The sequence below is a fragment of the Octodon degus genome, unplaced genomic scaffold (assembly GCF_000260255.1).
Source record: "Octodon degus isolate 3935 unplaced genomic scaffold, OctDeg1.0 scaffold00147, whole genome shotgun sequence".
NCBI classification, from domain to species: domain Eukaryota; kingdom Metazoa; phylum Chordata; class Mammalia; order Rodentia; family Octodontidae; genus Octodon; species Octodon degus.
In genome coordinates this window covers 1753365-1767709 of record NW_004524723.1, presented here as the reverse complement: position 1 = coordinate 1767709, position 14345 = coordinate 1753365, and the positions used below count along the sequence as shown (strand labels likewise).

The window sequence follows — 14345 nt, the reverse complement described above, 5'->3', positions numbered from 1 at the left end:
AGAGGGATTTGTTCTAATGGTGTTTGTAAATAGGATATCAAGTCCGCATCTTGTACAGCAATTAACCACTAGGAAGAATGTATGCAATTGTGTTAATTATTGAAACTGTCCTACCAATTTGGTTTGAAACTGTCTCATTGCTATTTGTTTCTCAGTAAAATTATGGGAAAAAAAAAACTCAGTGGCATACAATAAATGAATATGTATATGCATGACTTGATTGACCTATGCTGGGTATCTGCTAAGGTTAGATGGCTTTATTCATATGAATGTTATTGTCTCCTGGGAATCAGATTATCTAGCTTGAAAGCAATTGGGAAACTAGTCTTTGCTTTACATCTCTACCACCCTTTCCAAGAACCAGTGGAGTAATCTAAACATTCCTTCCCTATGGAGATGGTACAAGAGGGCAAGTAGAAACATGTGAAGGCTTTCACAGTCTAGGATTAAGACTAGCATGCTGTGACTGTAACTCCACCCTAGTGGTCAAAGCAAGTCACATGGAGAAGCCTAGATTCAAGGAACTGCAAGGAAATTTTACCTCTTTAATTGGAGGAATAGTAGGTCACAAGACAAGAGACATGTATATGGGAAGGAGTGAAGAGTTGGAGCTATTAATTCCATTGACTAACGTACTAATGATAGTACTTATGCTGATTCCTTTCAGGCCTGAGTTCCCTCTTTCCATGCTGCAAAAGAGACAAGAGAAGGTCACCCTGGGTAATTTGGTGGAATCTGCGGAAAACCAGCTACCAAATAGTCAAACACAGTTGGTTTGAGAGCTTTATTATCTTTGTGATTCTGCTGAGCAGTGGGGCACTGGTAAATTATTATGGTCTTGTGGGGACATTGGGTATCAGCCATCTGGGGCTCCTCTGATGGGTCAGTGAATGTGGGGAGACTAGTCAGAAATGGGCTTTTCACTGCAAGTTCCTTTAACAGGTGGAGTTTTGCATAATTTCTATAGTCACACTGCAGCTATGAAATCCCCCTGCCAAAGATGCTTTTACCTATGGAGACTACTTCAGAACAGTACTGTAAAGTGAATCCAGAATCTAGCTCTTGATCCCTGGCCTGTATCCCTCATCTTATAGGATTTCTCTGCTCTTCCATTATGCTTTATGTATTTCTTCCTTTAGATAACAGTATTGTACCCTGCTATCTTAGTTATTTTTCTCTTATTGCTGAGAGAAAATAACCTGATGCCCAAAATTAAGTAGAAGAGGTTTATTGAGTTTGTAGTTTGTAGAGGTTTCAGTTCATAATCATCTGACTCCAAGAGAGGGTGGTATGGCAAAGGGGCAACGGTTCATGTTTGTGGAAGACTGCAAAAGCAAAAAGAGCCAAAAGGGGGAGAGTGAGTCTCTTTCCTTTCCTTATATTGTATGCAGGCTACCTACCCTAGCATGGGTGTAGCATTCATGCCACTTCTGTGTCCACCTTTTGCATGGGGTGAGGATATTTACAAAGTGAGGACCCTGGCTTCCTGCTGAGTTGCTTAAACTTTTAAATTTCTCAAGTTGATGCAATGAATCAATCATTACATCTTAGGGCCTAAAGACTCAACCTAGGGCATGTCCTCTCCACCCTAGGATGTAGAACTGCTGAGTCACTTAGTAAAGCTTCTAGACTTCTCAAATTCACACAGTGTATCAACCATTGTACTCATTTCTTTTGAAGATCATAGTGCAGCTTTCTAAAAGACAAAACATTATGGAAGGGGGCTACAGGAAACAGATGATGATATAATTAGTTGCTACTGTATTTCCTATCACTCATGACCTCTTGAAAGGTAGGAAAGGAGATACTGCTTTACACTGATTTTACACTGATGGTCTGAGTCCTGAGTCTCAGTGAGGTTTAAAAATAACTGTTTCCACAGATAAATAATTATAAACTCCTTCCCCCTTTCCCTTCCTCCCTTTTTTGTCTTTACTCCTTTCCCTTCTAGCTTGTGTCTCCTCTTAAAATGGTCATAATATGGAACTAATCCATCTTACTATTATGTTAAATGAAAAGTCTCCCAGTTTCTCCTTCTTTATTTGGAGACAGATCAGCTTTCTAAAACAAAAAAGCAATTGTCTCTGGAGCCACTCAAAAGACTTCCCTTAATTAGTTTTTATTGCTAGTCAGGAGGTAGTTCTTCTCAATACATGAAGCTTCTGCAAGTCGGTAGGAAAGCAACAGTACTGTTCAAGGGCACAGACACAGAGGTGTAGTATCATAGGGATAAATTTTTGACCAGAGATGTGGCTGATGGTACACAATCCTGTTCTGATTTGCCTTCAGTGAGGCAAGTGTAGGCTGGGCCCAGCAGTACTGAACATAGAATGTAGAGGTTACTGAGAGAGATTCAGCCCATGTCACTGTACATATTCATAGAGAGACACGAATAACAAAATGCACTGTATTGGTCTGTGGCCTAGAAGATCAGATAACCTTACAGGTGAGTCGTGGACCCTTCCCATACCCGTCAAATCAAATTCTACATTGTATGATTGGTTTGAGCAACTATGTAATAAGGAGAGGCTTGTGGATCTGGAAATGGCCTAATCATATAATGAGAGCTCCAAAACTCAGTTGTTCAGCTGGCTCATTCATTGAACTAACTCAGACTTGATTAGCTAGACTGTTGCTAAGCTAGCTGGCACGCTCTCTCTCTTTCTCTCTCTCTCCCTCTCGCTCTCTTTCTTTCTCTAGAATCTATTTTTTATTCTGGATTTTTCTCCATGTGTGAACAATATGACTAATCTATTAAATCAAAAAAGTAACTCACTGATAATTAAGCATAAATTTCTTCATATAGAATTTAAAAATAATTTAATTATAGACCAAAATGAGATGAAAAATGAGTCTTTAAAACAGTTCAGATTTGTCTGACCCCAAGAGGCAAATCAACAATGGACTCTCCAAGGTGATCAGGAGGATGAAAGAGATGGCCTATGCTTCTGAGTGTTTCTAGAAAAGTTGAGAAAAATTGGAAGAATTAGTAAGACCAGGAAATGGTGCAATGATCCACTAGGAAGACTTGCATCCCAGGGCAAGTGATGGAAACTATGAGATCATAGGGGCACAGGAAATGTAAAAGTAGGAGTTTCCATTTTCTATTTTCATTACTCAAGAATTGATTCCATTGGAAAATTCTAGATCACTTTAATACCTTTTGAGCAAAACCTCATCACTAGGAGAAACACTAGTTTTTTTGTTTTTTTTGTTTTTTTTTTTTTAAAAAAAACATAATGAAGAAAAGTAAAAAGTAAACAAGGAATTCTTTGTAAATATCCAACCTGGCCTATGGTTATGTTTTGTTGTTTCAGGTATTTGATGATATTCGTCTTCCTAACAATTCCACCATCAAAGCATTACTAAATTGTACTGACAAAATTTTCACGTCTATTTTTGTTCTGGAGATGTCTCTGAAATGGGTGGCCTTTGGTTTTGGGAAGTATTTCACCAGTGCCTGGTGCTGGCTCGATTTCATCATTGTGGTTGTAAGTTTACAGTCTACGTATCCCAAGAAGTTTGGAGCAGAGGGTGGGGGAGAGGATTTATTATAAGGGTTCCGCTTTTTCTGTGTCCTTGTATGTGCACCTCTCCAAAATGTTTTCTTGTTATTATTACATTTACCACTTCAGGGTAGATGTAAGTAGTTATTATTTATCCATCAGTTTCCCAGCCTCTCCTGGGTTCCTCTCACACAATGCTGTTTCAGTAGATTGTGCCAGCCTTTCCCATGATGTCACACATCTTCTTGTCTCCACAAGTACTGCCTATATCAGATGTTAATGTAGAATGACTTCGAGCATCCTCTATTTTCCCTTCTCCTTCCAACTTTCCTTCCAAGCATCAGTACCTAGGAGCTCCAACAGAACTTGAAGGAGGGAACAGAAGCACTATTTTTGTGCTTTTGATTTCTCAAAGCAGGTCACCAGCCATCAGTTTAGACTTGTCCCAATCTTGATTTTCAGGCAGTATAAGAGGATAGTTCACATACAGCCTCTCATTTAATGTGTACAACAATTGTTCATAGGACTGGTTAGTTGTGAAATTGGAATTCCTCCCTCCCTCCACCTCTATAACACTAAAGTTAATAGTAGTGACTGTAGACCACTATTTATTTATTGAGGGCTTTGTCTTACCAGAAACTTCCATAACCTCCACATATATCCTCTCTTGTAATCACAGCCACTGTTTATGGTAGTTACTCTAGTTTTTCCCGTATTCAAAGGGAGTAAATAAGCCCCTAAGAACTAAAGAAGGCTTAAGAATGCTCAGCCATAAATGGTAGCAATAACACTGAAAACACAGAAAGTTCCAGAGCCAGATGTGGTAGTTTATACCTGTAATCCTAGTACTCAGGAAGCTAATGCAGTAGGATTGCTGCTAGTTTGAAGGCAGCTAGAGCTGAATAGTGAGTTCAAAGCCAGCCTGGATTACACAGTGATTATCTCAAAACTAGACTAACCAAAATAAACTCCCCCAAAACAAAAATCAAGATAAAAACCTAGTAAGTCTCATCCCAGAGTTCTAGATTTGGGCATATATCTTTCTACCATGAAATAATTAAATTTTTTCCAAGATAGAAAGTAGAAAAATAAGTGCATGAATATAATGCAGTGGGGTAAACTTCTCTGAAAAATGATATTGCTGGTTGACACCAACAGGGTATGTCGTTCCAGCACTGTAGAAAAGCATCAGTGTCTAGGAACTCCAATACAACTTGAAGGAAGGAACAAAAGCACTATATTTTTGTCCATTTCCAGAGTGCAAATAGCTCCCACCTATTATCTTAGTAAGATGCAGTGAAAAGCCTGTAAGTTAATGAACTGGAAATCTTGAGAATGCAGAACTGTTATTCCAGATAGGGGTCTTTGCTTACTAAGTGTTATATAAACCCAACACTTAGGGTTATTGTTGAATGGGCCAATGATAGTGCAGGTTCTTATGAACAAGGAAAGAGTTGTCAAACATACACCCAGTAGTAGGGAGCTACATTTATTGAAGATCATGAAAAATGGAGCAACGGGAGAAAAAGAAAAGGGCCCGATAACTCAGGCTTTCGGAATTTAGAGGCTAGAATTGCTTTTTGTGCATCCAACCGAATTTCTAACTGGTACCTAGGGCATGGTGATCTCTCCTAGGCTTTGGTTCTTATTTTTATTTTTTACCCCTCTTAGGATGGTGGCTGCAGGGATAACATTTGGGTGCTGTTTCCTATTAAATGGAAGGAAGACAGCGACTCTCTCCGCTCCTTCTTTTCTAACTGAGCTATTAGAAGACTCAGTTCTGAAGATAATTGGTCATTGTAACCTTGAGCAAAACCATTTCTTTCTGTCTTTTTGCATCAGTTTTTTCATTAATAAAAACAAGGATTGTAAATTGACTAAATCAACCACATATAAAATATAAATATAGCAGTATCCCTTAAAATATCAAAACAGTAGTCCCAAACCATACTGCTACAAAAGGACCAGTACCAGAAGGTTTTATGGCAAGTTTTACTAAGCTTCCAATGAGTGGTTAACCCCAATCTTTTTCTTTTTCTTTTTCTTTTTCAAGCAAAAAATCTTTATTGTAAGCATTCCCATAGTGACACTCCCTCCTCCTGAGCTGGATCCTAGCTAGGGAGGCTGATGTAGGAGGTCACAGGTGAGACCCAGCCTGGACAACTTGGTGAGACCTGTCTAGATTTTTTTTTCAAGGGCTGAAAACATAGCTCAGAGCAAAAACTCTGGGTTCATTCTCTTTTTAACAAACAAACCAACCTTCTAAACCAGCTATAGGCATCATTAAAATTTAAAAGTATAACTTTTAATGGTGTCCAGGTAATAACATTCCCTTTGCTGCATCTGCAAAGCTGGCATCTGCCCACCGTGTGTGTAGAGATGTGATGTGACTTCCTTGGTGTTGGTGGGGAAAGCACACTGTGTTGCTTGCTGCAGCCACCTAGACTCTGAAGTACATTCTCTAGTAATCCTTTCAAAGAGAGTACTTGGGAAGCAAATCTTCTGAATTCATCAATATCAAAAAATGTTGGGGCTGGTGAGATGGCTCAGTGGTCTAAAGCACCTACTTAGAACAAGCTTAGCAAAGCACAGGGACTGCGGTTCAATGCCCCAGCACCACATGCCAGCCAGCCCTGCCCCTAGGTGGGCTGAGCTGGACACACACACACACACACACACACACACACACACACACACGCTAAATAAATAAATAAACTTAAAAAAAATGTTCTTGTTTTGCCCTCAAAATGAAATGTCAGTTTGGCTAGATACCAGATTTGTGGGTGGAAGCTGTTCTCATGCAGGACTCTTACAATGTTGCACCACTGACTCCAGGCATGTAGTGTGCTCAGAAAGATGTCTGCATCAGACAGATCCTCCTGCCCCTACAGATGACTTCTTTCTCTTGTGAGGCCTTCAGGATCTTCTCTCTCTCACTGGGGCTCCAGAATCTCACCAAGACGTGTCTAGGAGTGAGTTTTCTCTCATCCATCTTGCTGGGGACTTGCTGAGCACTGACAACCTCAAGCCTTGAGCCCCTCCTCAGCTCCAGAAAGTTCTCTTCAATTATTTCTTTAATTATATCCTCTGCCTTATTTGTTTTGTTGTATTTTTCTGGGACTTTTATCACACGGACATTGGAGCTTCTGAATTTGTCTTCTCTGATGTGAAGTTTTTCATTATTCAGCTGCCTGGACATCTGTGCTGCATCCTTGGATGCCTCTTCCATTTGGCAGGTAGCTCACTCTTTCCTCAAGTTGACCTACTCTGCAGTGCTGGTCATCTACCAAATGTTCAATTTCCTTGACATCGGGGCAACATTTCCTTATGCTTTCCATCTCCTCTTCTATCTCTCTGAAGATGCCGACCACACTTCTTCTGAAGTTTTCTTCTGTTTCCTGGATTAAGTCTGTTTCTTTAGATGTCAGCTCTTTCACCTGCACAGTCTTGCTTCTCTCTTCTTCTGTTTTCCGTGAAAACTTGGTGACCTCTGATGAAGCACTCAGATTTGCCCGTGAATATGTTTTGTGCTCATTGCAACTTTGCTGTCATGATTTTGAGAGAGTGCTCTGTTGCAAAGTCAGGTGGACAACCTCAATTCCTTCCAGATGGACAACCTCTGGAAGCAGCAGTTTCCTCCACCTCTGGCTTGTGTGCCTCCTCGGTCTGCACTGGCCCTTCCTTCTCCCAACTACCAGCAAGTTCCTCTCACAGCACTGAGGCCTCTTCTCCCTCTGTGCTTGGGTTCCTCCTGCCTCCTGCTCCTCTTCCATCTCAGAGTTTCCTTCTCCCCCCCTCCCCGGGTCGGTCTCTGGGTTTTCTTCCTCCCCCCAGATTTCTTCCTCCTTCTCCCTCCACATCCCTTCCTCTCCTCCTCCTCCTCCCCCCAAGTTCCTTCCTCCTGCTCCTCCTCCCCAGAGTTCTCTTCTTCCTTCTTCTCTAGCCATGAGTCCTTCTGCTCTTCCACCTTGGGGCTTTCTTTTCCCTCCCAATTTGAAGACACTGAGTTCCCTGCCTCAGCCCTAGGGACCTTCCCCTCTTTAATGAACAGTAAATTAAAATCATCACTAGCTGGGTCTCCAGCTCACTTTGAGGCTCTTAGAAGGTTCTCTCCACTTTCTTTGCATCCCATGATGTCTTCCTTCTCTGCATGAGTTTGCACTCTGTGGGAAAACATCTTTCAGCAAATCTTTCATGAAAGCTTTCTATCTGGCAAACCACCTGAGGTTCTGCAGGTCTAAGAATGTGTTTACTTTACCATTACATTTACATGCCAGTTCAATCTTGCATAGAAATTTGGGGTCAAAACCATTTTCTCCCAAAATGCTGAAGAATTTCCAGCATTGCCAAGGAGAAGTCTGCTGCCAGTGTCAAGGTGGCACCCCCAGCCCCCGGCCAGCTTTCTTCTTTTATAGCCTTCTCTTCCTTCCACGGGTCTGCAAGGATTCCTCCTGCCCCCATTTTCTTCCCTGGCTCTCACTCTCCAGCCTTTCTGTCCTCTCTTTCCAGAAGGTCTTCCAGGACCTCACAGTCTTTCTGTCCCTTGTTAGTGGGCAAGGCTCCTCTCACGGTTTTTCTGACTTGGTCCTTTGGAGACACATCTTCTCTTGGCCCCTACTGTGAGTGTGAGCTGAGTCTGAGTTCCTCCCCTGTTCACCTTGTTTTCTTCTGGAGGTCAAGCTTTCAGCATTTTCTCCTGTGCTGCAGTTCTCCGTCTTCTCTGCCAACTTTTTTTTTTTTTCAGAACTGGGAATTGAACTCAGGTCCTTTTGCTTGCCAGAGAAGCACTTATTCTGCTGAGCCGTCTCCCCGGCCCCCCAACTATGTTAAAGCTTTTACTTTTTGCCTGTCCTTTCTGTTCCAGTTGCTCTCTGAATTTTTCACTATAGGTCTTGTGATTTTTTTGCTTCCATAAGTTTCCTTACAAAGGTCTGCATCACCTCTTCAAACTCAAGCTTATTCCTGTCACCTCCATCTTCAGAGGCTCCTGCTGTCTTAGTGGAAGCCTTTCTTCCCCTCCTGTGGCCTTCTTCCTGTCCCTTTGCTGGTCTTGCCAGCTTGTGTTGGACCCTGGGCACCATGGCTATGTTATCAAAACTGGTTTTCTCTTTTGAAGTAGTAAATCTGTATTTGTTCACTGGGTAGACTTCTTAATTCAAAATTTTAAAAAATGTCACCTGTTCCTGCACCCAGCCATGACTGTTCTGTGCTGGACATTGCTGGGAGCCCCAATCTTTTTCAAACTGTTCCAGAATAGAAAAAGAGAAAATTTACAGACTTAATTAATGAGACAAACATAATCTTGATAACAAAATGAATATAGAACAGAAATGATAAAAAATAAAATCTTATAATTATATATGTTTATAAACCAAAGACAAGGCACTCAATAACTGTGATTCACTATTACTATCATTAGCCTGGATATCATACAGATTGCCTTGTAAATCCCCATTTAACCACTAACCAACTCCATGCCCTGAAACAAGTTCACCTTTTGCACTCAGGCTCTTTCATCTGTTATGTGGTAGATGCTGTATTAATACACTGCTTGGTTTGGGACACTGTTGTGCAGATTAAGTGAGAGAACTATTGGGAGGGTTTGAGACAGTTCTTGTTATGTCATTCAGGCCTTGAACTCATGGCAATTATCTTGCCTCAGCCTCCCAAGTGCTGGGATTACAGACATGTGCCACCATGCCTGGCTAAGTGAGAGAATTCATATGACCAGTCTTACAATGTTGCTTATCAATCAGTATTACATGTAGTGATTTTTATAATTTTGGAATAGAAAAGCATAAACCATATAAAATATGCAAATTAAAGTATCAAAATATAAAACTTCTATTTTTCCATTCAACAATACTGAAATTACAATTAAAGACAAGCAAGAGCCTGAGAGACATGCATATAGTAGATAATTATTACTTACAATATATAAAACTCCCTATAGATCCGTAAGAAAAAGACAAGCCAAAGTAAAAATGGAAGAAAAATACCAACGGGCAACCAATAGAAGAAACTTAAGTTGATAATAAATGTATAAAGAAACTCACATGACCAGTAGTGGCACAGTGAGCACACAAGTGCATTGCAAAATCAGAGACCTCTTTCACTCATGAGATTGGCAAATATTTTAAGGTTATCTGATACCTAATATCTAATAGGAAAATGGAGTATCTTAATAACTGCTATTAGTTTACATTGTGCAACAATCATGAAACTAGCTTTGCATCATTAAATAAAATGACAAATGAATCCAAAGTACAGTTCAGAAATGTCATTTTCTCTTCTATATCCAAGGAAAATTTTTGAACCTATACCCAGGAAAAAACAAAACACATGCCTGTAAGTTTCCTGCTATTCATAAAGAAATAGAAGTGGCCAAGACACTCACCAAGAGAGAATGGATCCATAAGACACAATTATTAATTTATATACTGTAAAATTCTACAACATTTGAGAAGGGCGAACTGTAAGAATGTACACAATGGATTGCAAAAGCAGTGCAGAGTGATGAGTGCAAGCTAAGTCTTACCATCCCTTTCCCTCTGGCCTGCCATAAGTGGAGAAAATGTTTGTGAGAAATGCCCGAAATAGTCTTCTAATAAGCAATGATCAGCAAAAGGCCTATTTTTAAAAAATGATAAATAACATTTTAAGTTGGTTATAAATTTTTAAATCTTGTTTGTCTGTCATATTCTCTTAATTTGCAAATATATCACTACCACACTGAAGCTGACAAGATTAGTGGGGAATGTTTTGGATAACAGTGAACTTCGACATTGGCCATTTCAGGAATATTATAAATCATATTCTGGGCAACCGAGTTACCCTTCTTCCAAAGCAAAGCTCTGAGATTCCATATAAAGGATACTGGGCTCAGCATACTGTTAGATTTCACTTAGGGTACTTGGTGTAGCTTTCCAAATCTTAATCCTGTCCCATTAGGGAAGAAGGATTTGCCTAAGAAAAATGCATTTTATTTCCCAAAATGGAGGGATGTGAGAAAGGAGAAGTGTCAGCCAACAAGTTAATTTTTCTTTGTAACTTTTTATTTTGGTATCATTTCAAACTAATAGAAAAATTGTAAGAAATAATATGAAGAACTCTTGATCTCCCTGGTTTCACCAGTTAGTAACCATCTCCCATCTGCTTATTGTTTTCATGTTCTCTTAGATTAAATTGTAAGCATCATGCATTTCACTACTGTACATTTCAGGATGTAACATGGGCATTGTTTCATGTAATTAGGATATAATTATCAAAGTTAGGAAATTTAACAATTCTTTACTAAAGCCCACAGCCATTTTCAAATTTTGTCAACTATCACAAGAGTCCTTATGATTCCATCTCTCTACAGACCCACCCTCTCTGTTCCTGCCCTCATTTAGAACCAATTCATGATCCCAATTCACATATCACTGTCATGTCTCTTTGGTTTTCTTTCATTCACATTAGTTTCTCCTTGGTCTGTCATTAAATGATGCAAGTAAATCTTTCCCACTTTATGGACTAAAATTGCCAGACAAGGAGAGCAGTAGCCACTCCCCTGCTTTGTCCTCCAGCAGGGTCTGACTTGCTACAGGGAGGCCTCTCAAGCCCTCACTGGTTCCCCAGGGCTTACTGTTGGGTTCTCCTCCCTCTAGGTCTCTGTGGTCAGTTGTGTACAGGAGAGCATCAGTTATGTGGACAAAGGGGGCTGGAAAGTATTCCGGACTCTGCGGGCACTGAGGCCTCTTCGAACCCTGTCTCGATTTGAAGGAATGAAGGTACAGTCTCCAAGTGGATGGGTTGAGGACATCCCCCTGACAGAAAGACAGACAGACTGCTTCTGAGCTAGGTTTTCATTCCTTTGCCAAGCTTTTCCTAGGGTTCTTCCCACCCAGCCCCTTCAGAATCCTAGAGCAGAGGTCTCCTGAGTCCTCAAAGGATGCTGCTCAGGTCCTGTTCAGTGACAGCCAACCTGACAGCAGGACTTGCTGTGGGGTAGGAGACAGGGTGTGATGAGTAAAGAGAGAATTTCAAGCACTCCAGCCCCATATGTCAGGCTCTCCTGGGATGAACAAGATCTTGGTAAGTCCTGCTCACCTGTGAAGCTTTTCTTCTGGTCTGTTTCCTTAAGGTGGTGGTCAATGCTCTCATAGGCGCCATACCTGCCATTGTGAATGTTTTGCTTGTCTGCCTCATTTTCTGGCTCATATTTTGTATTCTGGGAGTAAACTTCTTTGCTGGAAAGTTTGGAAATAATACCAGAATTATGGAAAATGACACATGTTCTGGTGAAGATCGCATCCGGCCCGCCCTGAATGTCAATTTTGACCATGTAGGGATGGCTTACCTTGCTCTGCTACAAGTGGTAAGTGCTGTCAGTATATTTTTTACTTTGAGAAGAGAAAATTTGCAAAAATCTTAAATAATTTCTCAGGTAATAAAATTAAGCTAGGGCTGGGGATATGGCTCAACGGTAGAATGCTTGCCTGGCAAGCTGGAAATCCTGAGTTCAGTCCTCAGCACCAAAAACAAAAAATAAACCTCTCCTAAAAAACAGTTCAACCAAAAAAAATAATAAAATCAAAAAAGACTAAAATTAAGCTAATAGAATCAAATCCTTATGTAGGAGACAGGGTCTTCTGAAACTGTTCTTCACAGAGCTTCTCCAACTTTGTTGGACACTGAGCCCTAATCCTCTAGTGATGCCCTTTATGGGTCTTCACAACTCCCCTGTCTTCTGTGGTACTTTGCATGCTCTTCAGAGCCCCAGCCAGACAGGAACAAAGTGTGAGGTGCAGGCCACTGCGAACAATTTCCCCACTGAAACAACAGTGGCCTGTGTATTGCTCAATTTGGACCTGACCTTCCCAGCCCTTTACCTGTTTACCAGCAGAGGCAGTATTCTCGGTGGAGACTCAGCTCAGCACCTTGGGGGCTGTCATAAGCAAACACAGAATGTCATAATGGAGATACAATAGGACAAAGAGTTTTTCAGGTCCCTGGATGTCTGGAGACCCCCTGAGATGCAAAACTGCCAGAGAACTTTGACCACAGATGTTTATTAAAATCTTCCCACCTGATGTCCCTTGCCTTCTTTCCATCCCTGTAAGAGGCCCACTTCTCTTTGTTCCCTACATATGGCCATTTTTCCCCCTGTCTGCCTGCACCCAGACACGATAAATTCCATACCATGTTGCCTTTACATAAACCTAGTGATTTCGGCTGGTCTCTGCCTCTTACATTCCTTACAGCCAGGTCTTGGACAGGTCATGTGGACAGATGTGGCATCAGGAAAGAGTCTCATTTTTCCTATGATTAGGGCTCAGATTCTCTAGCAAACTTTCAGGTTTGCTTTTTTCAAAAAATGTTTTGTCTAGTACAAATTAAGAGGGAAAAACAAGCCAAGGTACCAATCCTTAAATTCTCTTCTTTGATTTTGGTTTGTGGTACTGGGGATCAAATTCAAAGCCTTCACACTGGAGCTATATTCCTAGCCATTTTTGCTTTGTATTTTTGAAACAGGAACTAGCTACACTGATAAATTTGAGTCTGATCTCAAACTCTCAATCTTCCTGCTTCTGCCTTCTGAGTAGCTAGGATTATAGGTGTGCACAACCACACCTGGCTGTATGTTCTTTTATGTGAGTATTCCTTTCTGGCATGATGGGCACCATTGTATTGGTATTTGCCCACACAACCTGGAAACCATTACAAAGCATGTGTTCACTGATAGCAAGTCTACACCTGAGTTCATATTTCTCTGCTTTTGTTGCAGGCAACATATAAGGGTTGGCTGAACATTATGCACGCAGCTGTTGATTCCACAAATGTGAGTGTATGTTACACTGTGTTCTAGAATGTTAGGTTCAAGTCAGACATAGCATCAGTACATGGGCAGCCCAAATCTTTCCTACATTATAGTTCTTTCAACCAGGGTTCCTGTATCTTGTTCCTTGGGACAAAATTATGAAATACTACTGCTTGATATATAGGACTCTAATGCATTCTCCAGTGAGACTCTGACACCACAATATTGCTCAAGTCCAGTATTCTTTCTCTGTGGTGAATGAGAAAAAAAAAATCCATGTAAGAGATGGAACCAGAAGCAACAGAATCACAGGAAGATTGATTTTTCCTTTCATTACTTCCAAATGGAGGGACATAAAGAAGCACATTTCAGAGGCTACCTGTTTTAGACTGTGAGAAATCCTTAACATTGGACTAAATATGAGTGAGAGAGACCCTCTTATGGCTTCAGTTTCCCTAAAGAGCAGTCCAGTGATTGCTAACTGCTGAATTTCAGTTAAAGAAAATGATAATGAGTCTAGAATTTAAGAAAAAAATTTTTTACTTTATGTGTTTAGTACAGGGTCTACAGGGTCTCACTATGTAGATCGGACTCATAGTGAATATCCTGTTTTCAGCCTCCCAAGCACTGGGATTATAAGGGTGTGCCACTGCGCCCAGTCTCAATCTCCGTCTCAGCGTGCCCTGGGGGTGGGACTAGCATACCATGCTGGGGATTGAACCCCAGCCACTGCGCTCTGCCTAAGCAGGCACTTTAGTCTGCTGAGCCATCTGGCCGAAATTTGAAGAGTGCTAATAAATCTAGCCTATTTTCTTTCTTTCTTGCTTGCTTGCTTTCAACAAGAAGAGGAGGGGGTGGGGCCCCTCTCTCCCTGTTTTTTTTTCTTAAATATATTTAGTACAGAGTCTACAGGGTCTCACTATGCAGATCCAATTTGTAGTGATCCTCCTGTTTTCAGCCTCCCAAGTGCTGGGATTACAGGTGTGCGCCACCACGCCCAGTCTCAGTCACCTCTCACTGCACCCCGGGGGTGGGGA

General features: G+C 41.1%; 1 protein-coding gene across 1 annotated transcript in view; it reads left to right on the top strand.

The window, feature by feature from the left end:
* Nucleotides 1-14345, top strand: part of Scn11a (sodium voltage-gated channel alpha subunit 11) — a 145955-nt gene that overhangs the window by 94931 nt on the left and 36679 nt on the right. Inside the window, exons 18-22 of the mRNA XM_023702198.1 lie at nucleotides 668-822; nucleotides 3318-3508; nucleotides 11185-11278; nucleotides 11632-11865; nucleotides 13276-13335. Coding sequence (XP_023557966.1) covers nucleotides 668-822; nucleotides 3318-3508; nucleotides 11185-11278; nucleotides 11632-11865; nucleotides 13276-13335 — 734 coding nt within the window. The remainder of the gene's footprint in view (nucleotides 1-667; nucleotides 823-3317; nucleotides 3509-11184; nucleotides 11279-11631; nucleotides 11866-13275; nucleotides 13336-14345) is intronic.